The 14,964-nt window shown below is 41.1% G+C and overlaps 1 protein-coding gene across 16 annotated transcripts in view; it reads right to left on the bottom strand.

Moving 5' to 3' along the window:
- KIF13A (kinesin family member 13A) overlaps positions 1 to 14,964 on the bottom strand; it is a 208,089-nt gene that overhangs the window by 84,515 nt on the left and 108,610 nt on the right. For all 16 annotated transcript variants that reach the window (XM_064597116.1, XM_064597118.1, XM_064597121.1 and 13 more), the window contains 2 exons: positions 2,488 to 2,580; positions 1,453 to 1,633 (listed from right to left, as the gene is read on the bottom strand). In XM_064597116.1, the coding sequence (XP_064453186.1) occupies positions 1,453 to 1,633; positions 2,488 to 2,580 (274 nt within the window). The remainder of the gene's footprint in view (positions 1 to 1,452; positions 1,634 to 2,487; positions 2,581 to 14,964) is intronic.

The following is a 14,964-nucleotide window of genomic DNA, read 5'->3' as shown; positions in this document are numbered from 1 at the left end:
GTGGGCTGTGAACTGGTATGAGTCCTTTGAAAGACAATTAGGCAGGACCTCCTAACACCAAAAATTCAGTATCCTGTGGCCCACAGGTCCACCCCAGATGTATTCCCTAGGAACTCCTACATTTGCACACCCAGAGAACTGCGCAAGAATGCTCAGAGTAGCACTGTGGCAGTAAAAAGTAGAAACCACACAAGTGATAGCAGATGAGATAGGCTATGGTATAATCATACAATGAAACACCAAAGAGCAGTAAAAGTGAATGCATTATTACTTCATGTATCAGAATGAACGAATCATTAAGGAGAAAACAGCAAGTCAACAAAGGACATATATATTATGATCTCCCTCACACAAAGTTTAAAATTGTGCAAAATTCTGTGTAAACTCTAAGGAGGATGAAGATAATGAGAAACGTAAAATTCATCATTGTGGTTACCTTGGAGAGGGCAGGGAATGGAATGGAATCCAAGAGAATCATAAAGGGGTTCAAAAATATTGGTCATGTTCCATTTATTAAGCCAAATGGTAAGTGGGACGGTCAATTTTATTTTTCTTTATATCTCACATGTATTGTAAATGTTCTTTCATATGCAAATAGTTAATAACTTTAAAGTCAATATAAACATTTCCTACGATTGGCTCACTTCCTTATCACCTACAATTCCGATCTTATGATGGTACCCTTGATTACACAGCTGCTAAAAGCATTTAAAAATAATTCAGGATGCTGAATTGAATTTAGAGAATGAGCTCAACACTCCCCCCGCCTCCTGGAGACTTGAAACACAGGATCAAAATACACCAAAGTATTAACAATGGTTATTTTTGAGTGGTGGGATTATAGGTCATTTTTATTTCTTCTTACACTTTGCCTATTTTCTAAATTTTCTACGAGTATGTATTATTTTTAAATCAGCAAAAAATTTTTTTATGAATCAAACTCATCTGGTTTTTATCACCTAGTTTTTAAAAAATACCCATGCTTGGGATTCCCCTTGGGGCCACTGAATCATGGTCTCAATGGGTGGGGCCCAGGCCAGTGTATGCTTCAAAAGCCCCCCAACGTGATTCCGGCGCACAGCCCAGGAAGAGAACGCTTGTCCAGGCTGGTTCCAGCACTTACCTCCAGTGTAGAACTGCTGCCTTCCAACACGAATCAGAGGACCACTGCGTCATTCTTAACTCAATTTTTATGAACAAGCCATGGTAGCAAAAATAATACCGACAGTAAAAACATCTTTTTAAATGGCATACGTAAGCAACTTTACACATGAATACAGGATCAACCATATATACCGGGTATACCAGTAGGCTTTGAGAAGCAGATGACTTCTCAGTGAATGAACTGAAACCACAGTAGTGACCAAATAAATATATTCACTTGCAGTTTTAACTTAAGGATCATTTACAATTATTACTCCCATGACAAGCTTAATTAAATCACTAACTTACCCTTTGGGGTCTAAGAGATCCCGAACTTTCTCATTATAAATTTCCATATAGGATACTTCGACTTTAAAGGTCTGTGACTCATTTTGCTCTAGAGAGATCCTTTTAAATAAAGCACAGCAGAGCCTTGGAATAAGGCCCAGCTGCTCAGCACTGCCCATCATGGAGAAGGATTTTCCTGAACCTGAAGAAGAGCAAGCAGAAAGGAAGGAGGACCACAGAGGGAGTGAAACATAATGCTTCCACATGACGAGGTCTCTACATTTATCTGCCAGGGTCACAGAGCGGAAGCAGCAAACGCAGCCTCACGCCCATGCCCCTGGACAGCAAGGCTACTATTCTTTCTGTAACGCTCACAACCTCCAGCTTGATGGAGGGATGCCTACAAATAGAACCACTATGAATATGTAATCTTGAGAAGTATGTATAGTGAACGTCAACTATACATTACTGAGTAACACAGACAGTACTTTACCCCCACAATATTTTATGTTTGTGAAAATGCTTTGATATGTGTTCTCTTGTCTGAGTCTCGTAGCTGTCCAGTGATGGGACAACAGGCAGTATTAGTGGGACTTATTCTAACTTTCTTGCTGAAGCAGTGTTAACGGCTGAGCCCCTAGCGAACTTCTGCTCTGCACGTTCCAAGCACCTGCCCCACAGTCTCGGTTTAATAATCCATTAGCACTCCTGTGTCCCAGGGAAGGTCCTCCGCATAGGATGATACCAAGAGTTGTTCTATGGCTTTTTACTATAACCTTTATACTGAGAAACTGGTAATTATTTTTCTATTTCAAATACAGGTTAAAGCTATAATTTAGGAAAATGACATTTAATAGTTTGAAACTAGCTTTGCTCAATTACTCAATTATCAAAATTGTTGAACCTTCAAAAAGAGGGTTACTTTTGATCATCTAATTCAGCAAAACCCACAAAGTCAGAAGCATGCTTCCGTCACTTCCCAAAGTGTTTTCTATTTCTAGACTTTAAGAAATGCATATTTAATGTCATTGGCTATAAATAAAAGCAGCTACTTACCTGTCTGTCCATATGCAAAAATACAAGCATTATACCCTTGAAAGGCTTTTTCAAGAATTCCTTCCCCAAGGCACTTGAAAACCACTTCTTGACCTAAAAACCAAAACAAAAAATAAAAAATTACAAAAGAAAAGAATGATTTTTCTTGGTTATGTTTGGATTAATAACTGAGCCCCAGTTAGTAACAACATTCTCTCAGTCCAAAGATGTTAAAAGCGTACTTGTGTGCCTACTATGTGCAGGGCTATGTGTTAAGAGCTCAGTTCCTGGATCAGTTCGTGATTCTACTCATTCTTTCCCTCTCAGACACTTCTCTAGGCATAAAAGTTTCCTTTCCATGGTCAGTGGGCCATACAGAAGGATCGTTTAAATTCTGTTCAGCTTCTTCTCATGAGCTGGTATTAAAATATCATTAAACGTAAATGGTCTTATCTCCCCATCTGGATTCTGAGCTTGCACTGAGCAGGAACGTTGTCAGACTCATCCTGGTCCATGTAAGCACCCAGCACAACGCTAAGTGCATGCCAAATGCTGAGAAACTGTTCGCTGCTGGAGGAGGTGATGTGTGGAGCAGAGGCACCTCTACCCCGGTTCCCATGCTGGGTTCAAGGACAAGTTCTCTTCTGTGAGCCCGTCTACAGCTCACGGCAGCTCGTGGGGGTCTTCGGTCATGTACTACATAGCCAAGAGCAGCTGTGAAAATCTTTTTTTTTTTTTAAAGTAGGCTCCACACCCAATGTGGGGCCCGAGCCCACAATCCTGAGATCAAGACCTGAACGGAGATCAAGAGTTGGACACCCAAACAACAGAGCCACGCAGGCGCCCCAGGTGTAAAAATCTTTTTAAACAGTTAAGGTGGCATTTACTATCCTTTGAAATTTCTGACTTTCTAACATGCATTCCCCATCATTAAGAGAATTAAAATGGTATTCTCCTTCCTCTGTGTTCTCATAGCCCCCAACTTTCATGATTACGGTATTTGCCAAAACTACTGGTTTAAGTACCTCTTCCCTCCACTGGGATGAGAACCCCTGATTGAGATCAGAGACTATAATCTGTTTATCTTTGTAATCCTCGGGCCTGGAACAAAACGCTTAATAAATGTTGAAAAAAATGAGTCCAATGAACTTTTTATTTTTTAATCTTACACGACAATTCCTTGTACATTTGGAAATAACACAACATAACGTAAGCTTTCAGGTGTACTGTTTCCTTTATGCAAAGCCGGACCTAATTCTGGCAGTCTCTTGTTACACCGGGACATGCGGCTGCACAGTGGGACTCTGAGATGTGTAAGCACAAAACAAGTAATGTCTCCAACCATTAGGTTGGCAAAACATAAAATTGTGGCAACAATACAGCTAGACTGAGGAAATACAGGCATTTTCATAATCCGCTGGGGGGAGAATAAATAATGCAGCCACTTGAAGAAAACCTGACAGCACCTAGAAGAGAGAGAATATGCCTCTACTCGGAGCCAGTGTGAGGCACCCACCCGAGAGCCATTCCGCAAGGGACTCCTGTAACAGAATGCTCGCAGCAGCATTATTTTGACTTTCTAAGTTGGAATCAAGTTAAATGCCCATTAGTAAGGGAGTAGAGAAGGAAATTGAGACTATTTTCTATGTTAGAATATTACAAACCATGTAAAAAAAAAAAAAAAACACCAAACAGAACACACCCGTGTGTGTAAACAATGCTAAAATTCAAAAACATTCCTGAGTTTAACCAAAGGCATGTTCCAATGCCTTTAACGTATACATATAATGTAAAAAACTTATGTCAAATAGTGTGAAAGATCAACTGATGGGCACTAAAGTTGAAAAAAAATGAATTGGAAGAAAAAATAACAGATTTACATAACCTTATTTCTCTAATTCTGACTTCTAACATCTAGCACAGAGCCTGGTACCTAAGGGGTATTCAGAACATGTTGGCGTAATATGTGGATTTTTAAAAAGGGTGTAACCACTCCTAAATGCTTGGGTTTGTTGTGAAGACCAGCTACATATGTGTGCGCGCACACACACTCTAAAAAGAATAAGGCAATGTCAACATTTTTATCTACTATATCAGTACTTTTTTCCTGTACGTTTTCTCAAAGGATCTTCCTTATTCCACGTGTACTCCCCCCAACGCCCACACCAAAAGGCAGGCCTTAAATCTGGAGCAGAGCCCTGCAGTGTAGAATTTAGGGATTAAACCCAGCCTGCGCTCAGGCTTGTGAGAACTGACCGTGGTCCTCAGCCAGACCCAAGTGCCGCCAGCAGACTCTGAAGGCACTGCTTTCTTGGCACAAGGAGACAAACGGAGCCATCTCGTGGCATCGTTCCACCCTGGTTAACCAGTCCCCCTCAGAAAGGGGGTGAGGGTGGGGACAAGATGCTTTAAGACCTGGCCAGGTCAAACATCGTGCCGGTAACTCTTGATTTCAACTCCTATTTAGTAACTTGAAAAAAAGCAAGAACTTGAGTTGACTAAGGACTCGACTGCAGGGAGCACTGTGGTCAGAGTTCGACCACGGCCATGCAAAGGCCTATGGCCACTTAGTCAGAAACCTCTCTCTTCCTATGTTAGGGGGTGAGATGCAGTACTTCTAGCTTTTCCTCCTGAGGCTGAGTAGGATGGAAGTATGAGGAATTATTTTCTCCATATTCTTTTATTTTTATTTTTTTTTAAGATTTATTTTAGAGAAAGAGAGTGAGTGGGGGGAGGGACAGAGGGAGAGAAGCTCCAAGCAGACTCCCCGCTGAGTGTGGAGCCCAATGTGAGGCTTGATCTCACGACCCTGAGATCACGACCTGAGCTGAAACCAAGAGTCAGATGCTCAACTGACTGAGCCACCCAGGAGCCCCTCCATATTCTCTTAAAGGAAAATCGCAATTTTTTTTCCCTTGGTACGAATGGTTTTTTAAACTAAAGAGCATTAGTCAAAAAAACCAAGAATGAATGCTACAGAGCTACATGAAATAGGCTTATGACATGTCATGGGAAAAAAAACACAAAACCTTCCAGGATAGGATATATACACTAAATTCGCACAAAAAAAATAAACCAAATGATTAAAGAATTCTCCAGGATATAAAAATACATGAATAAATTGGGTTTGCCTATGTCTAAATGACTACAAATACTAAAGAGGATATGAATTAAACTTTTACTTTTTTTTTTAAGATTTTATTTATTTGAGAGTGAGCAAGAGAGCGAGTACAAGTGGGGGTGGGGTGCAGAGGGGCAGAGGGAGAGGGAGAGCAGGGAGCCTGATATGGGGCTCGATCTCAGAACCCTGTAATCATGACCTGAGCCGAAGTCAGACGCTTAATTGACTGAGCCACCCAGGTGCCCAGATAAATTAACCTTTTAAACTTGTATACTTTCATTATTTGTGCAACTAAGAAGAAGAGAATTAATTTTTATCAACTGCCCCAATAGCAATGCATTTTACATATTTTGTATCATTGAATCCTTGCAGACCCCAGGGCCAGCAGCATCTGTAAGGAGGCTGGGGTTCTAAAGGGGAGTCATTGGTCCAAGATCACACAGACAGTGAGTGGCAGGGCCTGGGTCTGTCTGTACTGCCTCTTGAATGTTAAAGGAGATGTTCACCTATCATCGGTGACTCAGATTGCACGACACCAGGAGTCAGTTACTCCCATGTCTGGTCTTTGTGGTTTTGTTTGTTTGTTTGTTTGTTTTTACAAACTCTAGATCTTATTATACCCCACTATTTTTTTCCATGTTTTTCTCTACCACTGGATTGCCAGTTTCTTTTTTTAAAAGATTTTATTTATTTATTCATTTGAGGGGGGAGGGGCAACAGGAGAGGGAGAGAGAGAATCTCAAGCAGACTCTACACTTAGCACGGAGCCTGATGCGAGGCTCGATCTCACGACTCTGAGATCATGACCTGAGCTGAAATCAAGAGTCAGATGCCCAACTGACTGAGCCTCCCAGACGTACTGTGAGCTTTAAAAATAGGTGGTGTTGAATCTTAGCAGAGTACCTGTCAAACAGTAGGCACTTTTACTTCCTGAGTTATTCCTATATGTTGACATAGCTGTCCTCAGACTAAAGTGTATTTAATTGGGGAACCCTTTCCTCATTAGTGAGGACTGAGGCATCAAAATATTGTTTGTTTAGGGTGCCTGGGTGGCTCAGTTGGTTAAGCGACTGCTTTCAGCTCAGGTCATGATCCCGGAGTCCCGGGATCGAGTCCCGCATCAGGCTCCCTGCTCAGCGGGGAGTCTGCTTCTCCCTCTGACCCTCCTCCCTCTCATGCTCTCTGTCTCTCATTGTCTCTCTCGCAAATAAATAAAATCTTTAAAAAAAAAAAAAAAGATTTTAAAATATTGTTTGTTTAACTTAAAAAGAAACATCTGGGGTGTCTGGCTGGCTCAGTTGGTAAAACATGCAACTCTTGATCTTAGGGTTTTGAGTTCGAGCCCCACAATGCGTGTGGAGATCACTTCAAAATAAAAATTAAAAAAAAAAAAGGTTTAATTGCATTAGAGTTTATACTTTGGTCAAAGTATGACTGTTTTTGAAATTCTAATGAGCCCCTAAAGACTAGAGTACCCTTGGTTACATAAGGCACTGGGGGTAGACGTGAGTAGTTGTGTTAATGTAATATGTATCTACTAATTGAATAATTTTGATAAAAATGACAGATTATACTTTTCCTGGCACCCACAGTAACCTCCCAGACATTAAAATGAAATATATGTGACAGAAAAAAACCAAACTAGTCTCTCTGATTTCCATCAAATATATGCATATGCTTTTCAAAAAGTCAAGTTCTCTTAGTTAGATATTTACAGTTATGCTTGACAGAATATACTTCAGATTTATCATATTTAATAAAGTTTTAGTTATAAGTAGTAGTAAAGGAAAAAATTCGGGGAAATACAAAATAGAATATGAAAAAGTAGCAAACAATTATACTGTGTTTCTGGAAAGAATTCGTCTCCTTTCCATCCTTAAATAACTACCTCGAAGCACAATTTATAAAAGGATAAACACAAAGAACTATTGTTAAGTTCATGTATCTTTACAATTCTAAGCAAGACTGGATTCTAGAGAGACTGCAATACATTTTATCACTATGGCTTCATGTCTCAAGGGAAATTTATTCTCTTTCAAGATAAGAAATAATGAACACTTTGCCACCTCTACAAAGTTATATCAACATTAATATTTTTTCTAGCTACTTAGCTTTCCATTGTATGCCTAACTGATGCAATCAGTTCCCTATTATGGATATGTAGATTATTTCCTTTTTCTTTTTTCTGCAATATTTATCCTTACATATTTATCTCTGAGCACTTTTCTGTTTTCAAGTTTCAGGCAAAACTCCAAAAACTCAAATTACTGTGTCTTCTAGCAATGTACCCTCAACAACACGGCTATTATCATTCTTCCTGGTTTTGTCTAAACTACAATTTTCCTCTCCTTTGTTGATTGCCTGCTTTGTATTTATTCTTTAGTAAATTGATTATTTGGGTCCCATGTTTCTTTTTACAAATTGATTGGTTTAGTCATTGATTTTTTTTACTTAAAAATGCTCATCATACATACGTTTATGTTTATTTACTTATTTATTTACTTATTTAAGTAATCTCTACACCAAACATGGGGCTTGAACTCATAATCCCGAGATCAAGAGTCACATGCTCTTCTGACTGAGCCAGCCAGGTGCCCCAAAAATGCTTATCACATATTACGGATATATTAACCTTTGGTCTATTATACATTGTAAATATTGTTTCCTAGTCTGTCATTTACTTTTTAGTCTCATGTTGGTTTTTGTCATACAAAAGCTTTTGGTTGTCCATATTCAAATCTTTCATCTTCTCCTTTGTGATTTTTCCCTATAGTATATGTTTATGCTTCCAAAATCCTTTTGTATTATTATTACCCCAAATTATATAGGGATTCACCTGTATTTTCCTCTAGTTCTGTTGTTTTTATTTTTTAATTTTATTTATTTATTTTTATTTATTTATTTATTTATTTGAGAGAGAGAGAGAGAGAGAGAGAAACAGCATGAGAGGGGATAGGGTCAGAGGGAGAAGCAGGCTCCCCGCTGAGCTGGGAGCCCGATGCGGGACTCGACCCCAGGACTCCGGGATCATGACCTGAGCCGAAGGCAGTCGCTTAACCAACTGAGCCACCCAGGCGCCCCTGTTTTTATTTTTTTTATTATTTTTTTTTTGGTAAAGATTTATTTATTTATTTGAGAGAGTGAGTATGAGAGAGAGAGAGAGAGAACATGAGAGGGGAGAGGGTCAGAGGGAGAAGCAGGCTCCTCGCCGAGCAGGGAGCCCGATGCGGGACTCGATCCAGGGACTCCAGGATCATGACCTGAGCCGAAGGCAGTCGCTTAACCAACTGAGCCACCCAGGCGCCCCTGTTGTTTTTATTTTTTTATAGTTTTATTTTCCAACCTGAACTCTGCTCCTTACCAGCTGTGTGACCTCGGGCAAGTTCTGGATTTCTTCATTAGTAAGTCAGGAATAATAGTGGCTACCTTACTGGGTCGCTGGTATGATTTAACAAGGCAAGACAGGTAAAGCACTTAGCACAGTGCCTGGCCAGTATAAGTCTAGAGTATATTTTAGTTAATATCCATTATCAATATCATCCCTCAAATCTTTAATCAACTGTAATTAATTTTGGTATAGAGAAGGAGGTCAACATCTAATTATTTTTCCTTAAAGTAGTTCCTTTGCCTTTGCAACAATTTTGTCAGGCAATCCAATTTCAAAGATAAAAGAAAAGACACCTATTCTTAGGAAAAAGATTTTAAAGGAATCACTTACTGCTTTTTCTCTAGTTCCCACTTCTAAAATTCTACTGGCCAAATATAATGGTATAAAATGGTGATGGGGTGTTATGTTTTGTATGTATTGGTGTATGTGTGTGTGTTGAGTGTATATGGGGTTATATATGTGCTGGGCATACGCGTGTATGTGTGTGTGTTGGGGGTGTATGTGTGGTGCATGTGTGCTGGGTTGTGTGGGGGTATGTATGTGTGCGTGCGTGTGTGTTGGGGGTACATGTATGTCTGGACGTGTGTTTGTGTGTTATGTTGGGGCTTGTAAGGAGAGGAAAAAAGAACAGCATTATTTGGGACAAGATATGCCAACCTATACTGTCCAGTGGAGGAAAAATATTTACTTTTCTTTCATAACATAATCTTGGAAGGGTACAGGGGGCAAAAACCAACATTATAAATCCTATCAATAGAACCGTGAATAGAAACACCCTCTATACATTTCCCCTGATTTTTCTAACTGGTGCCCTTTGAGCTGTAGAACTCCTTGGCTGGGGTTATAGTTAATCAATGCTTCGGTTTGGGAACTTTCAAGGGCATCACTGGGTTGGTAGGAAACCACTGTAAAAGGGTCAGACTGTCGACCAAAGCCCAAAAATGCCCTGGGGACTCTATACAGCCTCCCGTCCTCCCCAACACAACCAGCTCTCCATGACACACAAATGGGGGTACACTTCACTCTGTGATAGAGAGAAGACATTAAATATCAAAGACCCTTATATGGTCTGTTAAGGAGAGTCTCGTTGATCCAAAAGATGCAATATTTTCACCTACATGTTTCCTGCCCATACCTCACCCTCAAAGAGAAAGCAGCTGTCTGTCTAGGGGAATGCGCACCAGCCGGAGGGAAAGTTCAAAAGTCGTGTGGGAAGCAGGAGGATCTACGAGTATTTGCTTCTATCCCAGACAAACCAAGCAAAGCCACAGCACCGTCAAACCCAAGAGGCTTGTGGCTTTTAAGCACATGATCCTTCTACACATGGCAGCTCCGTGTGTCTGGTGCAGGGAATCCACAGGGCAAACCTGACCTCACTTGTTAATAACCATGACCAAGGAGATGCCAATTTCCCCTGTGGGGTTTATGCTTACAACTGTATATAGGGGTTTATGCTTAAAACTGTGCATACACACACACACACACACACACACACAAACTATATGCATAAGTCTTAACACATAGGCATGCCCAAAGCAATCTGGAATACAATATCACAACAGCAGAGAGGACCCCTGTATGGAATTTCTGCAACCAAGGTTATACACCTGACCCACCCAACCCTAAGTCACATATATAATACAGATCTGAGTCTCTACACTCGTGCATCACTTGTCCCTGTTGGGGACCGCAGCAATGTATTCAAAGCTGTTACGTGTGTGCGTTGGCAACTGAGTAACCAAGGTAATTCTCTCTCTATAGCAGGGCCCTGAGCAGAAGAAGATCAACCAGGGATGGAAGAGAAAATGCACGTACCATTCATATGCCTAACACCTGACTACCAAAGAGGCACAGGGTCAGTTACAGGGGGCTGTGTTCTAAGAAATGGGAGAACAAAATGGGAAGGCATAACCCCTGTCTTATTTAAAATCTACATTAAACAAGGCGGTCACATAGAGATCATGGCTGAATAAAACAGTAAGCATGGCAATACAAGGTCAGACAGGACATATGCATGGAATATTTCTCATCTTCTAAAGCAGGAACATGGAAAAGCATTCAAGATTTCAACATAATCAATACTTTTTATCACTGTAAATAGAGTCTCCTGTTTTCCTGTCTTTTCTCTTTGGAGTTAGAGTGGGGAAAAAAATGTTTGAGCTCAGTATTTGTGATGTGGGACTCCTGGGTCTGCTTGCTGGGTGAGGATGTTTTTCCACCTCTAAGCAGGGCTGACAGCCTCAGTGATTTTGATGAGTCTGGGCTTGGCAGGTGGCCTAGGTCCAAATCAGAGCTCCTGGACAGTGCAAGACTGGACAGGTTCTCCACATATACGTGCAGTGGGGAGAAATGCCTAACGTGGACCAGGCTTCAGCAAATCCCTCTCCCAAATAGGGCAACTCAGAAACTGTCCCATGTGGGGAAGTTAAACCTTGGTTAAGCTAAATGACCAAAAACTACAGAGTTTGGATCCAAAAATGAAGCCTTTCAGGATTGACCTGGTGACACTAGATTTACATTTTAATCAACTACAGAAGTTTGCCACTAAGGGGCTTGGTAAAACGATCCTGAGAAACTGGGCCATGCGGGTAAAAGGAGAATGTGGGGCCACCTTCCACAGTGGTGTCCAAGGGCGATCAGCGTCGCGGTGTTTGGGAGTCTTGCTTGCAGCATGGCACAGGGTGACTCACCCAGATGGACATTTCCACCCCAGCAACAGCGCTGGGACGAGTCATGAACTGGCAGTGAACCTTGGCTCCTTTTTTGTTGGCAAGTCAGGTGGCTGACTCACCGAGGAGAGGGTCAGATATTGGTGCCCAGGATGCAAGAAGCAAAGAAGCCACCTGGCCTGTGAGGACTCTGATAGAGAATGTCTTTTGAGCTATTCCGTAGGGTGTTTTCACTTAAAGCATCTGCTGGGAAAGTAAGTGTTCTTCATTTCTGTCTAATATGTTCTCAGTGGTACAGGAACATGCCGGCCCCAACATCCCTTCTGGACTGTGGGGAGCACAGTATTCACAGCACTCGAGGGGAGATTAAAACAAAGCTCAAACCAAAGGGGACTCCAGAGAACATCTGACAGGAGGGAGAATGCTATCAGAATGATTCCTAACCGGCTTCCAAGCCAGAGTACTGCAACGTGATTGCCGGACGCTGCTCTTTTGGGGTGGCAGAAAAGAGAGGACAGCCTGGGACTGCAGGAGAATCCATAACATTTTCTTACAAACTTGTCACTGCCTAAAACTCACATTTACGACTGCTTTTCAGCTCTCTCCCATGGAGCAGTTTCCTTATCTGCAAAATGGGGGCAATAATTGTTTCTACGTGATTGGGTGTTCTGACAATTAAATGACCCAGTGCAGGTGAAGGGATGAGCAGCGTGTGGGGAACCTGGTGCTCCCAAGTCTGTTGTCTACTGTGGTTCTTACCCACCTCTCTACATACCCTTCAGTAAGTTACATGATGTCTTTGGGTGCCAATAAATAAGGAATAGATGGGGATGAAGAAAGGAAAGCCTGTAAGAAGGTGGGGCTGGGTGGGATTAAAAAATAGGAGTAGAGGAGCGCCTGGCTGGCTCAGTCAGTAGAGCACGGGGCTCTTGACCTCAGGGTCATGAGTTCAAGCCCCACGCTGGGCATGAAGCCTACTTTAAAAAAAATTAGGAGTAGAAGTAAGAGAAAAGCACACACACACACTCACACATAAACATATACACACATATGTACACACACACTAACTCACATTTACACACACCCACACTCACCACACTCACACACTCATAGTCAAATATACACACTCACAACATACATACATCCACACACACACACGCATACTTATATACACACATTTACACACACTCTCTCTTTTTAAAAAAATCTAACAGTATTAGCTTAGCTTATTTATTTCAGGGAAGTTTTTCTCACTAGTAAAGCTGGCCTAACCCAGAGAAAAGTCAAGGCCCCCCCATCTCTATGACCTCACTGGGCAAGGAAACGTCTGTGAGGAGTGCAGTGATGTGAACTCAAACGGTTTCAATGTGGGCACTTGGCAGACTTTACCCAAACACAAAAACAACCCCACCATGAGTAAACTTGAAAGTAAACATCAAAGATTCTTGTGATACAGAAACAGAAAAGAAGAAGAAAAGTTTTTCTTCACTGACCTCCACTTTTACCCAATTTTCTGAATTCACCAATATCTTTTCCATCTATAACATAGGACACTGAGGCGCGCCCACTGAACCCTACATCACCCCAGCTGGGAGGCTGTGCTCTGGACTCCCACCAGCTGAGCTATGCTCTCACAAAGGGTCAGCTGTGTTTGGTCCTAAACTGGTTTATGTCAATTGTACTTCTCTCTAATTACATAATTTCATTAACAAATGTAAAAAGACAGTTGCTGGTTCTAAGAAAATGAAGTTGGATGCTTAGGGAACAACCTGATAAGGCTGTCGCTAAAAGAACTGTCAAATTTGGGATGGGTACGACAATTTACAAAAGACTATAAAAGAGAAAGAAAAATCTAGAAGTACTCTGCATTTAGACTGTTTTGTGTCTTTTAAGATGGCATGCATCATTTATAATGAATCTCCATTTCACCAAACTTTTCAAAGAATCAACCGCTACTGCTTCTCATAACCATAGGGAAAACATCTATGGTTTTGATAAACCTAACAGCTCACAATTATTCTGTGCAAGGCACTTGCTGAGTGTTTCTTATATACTTGAATAATGAAAGAATGAACCAACTTTGCTAAAGCAAGTATTTTGGAACTTTGATAAAATATTGGTTCTATTTTGGCTAGTGCTGGCTTTTAGAATATAAATTTTCAATTAGCAATAATCGCACAAATGTCTTATCTTGTTCCTAATCTTACTTCCGTTAAACAGTGTGAAAGAGAAATTATTTCTACCTCTGGGCACATAAAACGTCCCATCATGGGAACAGAATCAAACACGGCAACAGCTCACGGCTCGGATGCACACAGCACAAAGCTACGCGAGCAGAACAAGAATCAGACGTATATATAACCTTTCTCCTGAACTGCAGGGCATTAACAATGCCTGAAAACACACGGCTTCAGCAAGTTTGAGCAACACGCCATATGGTGAAAATTGTTATATAATTTCTAAGTCAATAGTTTAGAAGCTCTGGGCCTGGAAATGTTCATATCCGCACTGATCCACAGATATGCCACCCCAAGACAGGTTTAAGATTTTATTTTTGGGGTGCCTGGGTGGCTCAGTCGGTTACAGATTTTTTTTAGTAATCTCTATGCCCAACATGGGGTTCGAACTTACAACCCCAAGATCAAGATTCGCGTGCTCTACCGACAGAACCAGCCAGGCGGCCTTCACCAGATTGGTTTTAATTTTTGGCATGAAGATCTATAGAAAAATAGGTTTGTGAAAAATATTCCCCCACTAGGAAGAAAACTGAAACCAAGGGGATTGGAAGTCACTGTTATTTACCAACATGGCACATTTTAGGCAGTGATGAATCATGGACTGATTCATTATCAAGAAGGCCTCAGTTATAATCGGCAGTGATTTAACCATTTACAAAGATCTATTATCTGTATGACACTCTCAAGTGTGGTCAGTGTTCACTGCAATAGCTTTATAGTCCTAAATGTGGATCTACGTCTGTGTGTACGAAGATCCATGCAGGGAAGATGAGAGTTTACGTAGAAATACGCCAAGCTTTGGGTCCCTCATTTTTGCAGGTCACTTGTTTCGTTTTTGTTTTCTTCATCCTGGCACAAGCGTTTTTGCTTTAAAGACTCAGACTTATCTGCCAGACAAGCATTATTATGCCTACCTAACCCAAAGGTTATAATAAGAAATAAATACAGTTAAAATGTAAAACGTCTCAGAGCCTGATTCAGGGCAATTCAAACCGCTTAACAAACAAGTCTTTGACTTGCCTCTGAAAAGTCCATTACAACAGCTGTGTGGCCAACATAAAGTGTCTGATTCATGCTTTATCA

This window comes from Mirounga angustirostris, unplaced genomic scaffold, assembly GCF_029215605.1.
Source record: "Mirounga angustirostris isolate CCGP_5_RB_7025 unplaced genomic scaffold, mMirAng1.0.hap1 SCAF_8, whole genome shotgun sequence".
NCBI lineage: Eukaryota > Metazoa > Chordata > Mammalia > Carnivora > Phocidae > Mirounga > Mirounga angustirostris.
This window is presented reverse-complemented; position numbering and strand designations above follow the sequence as displayed.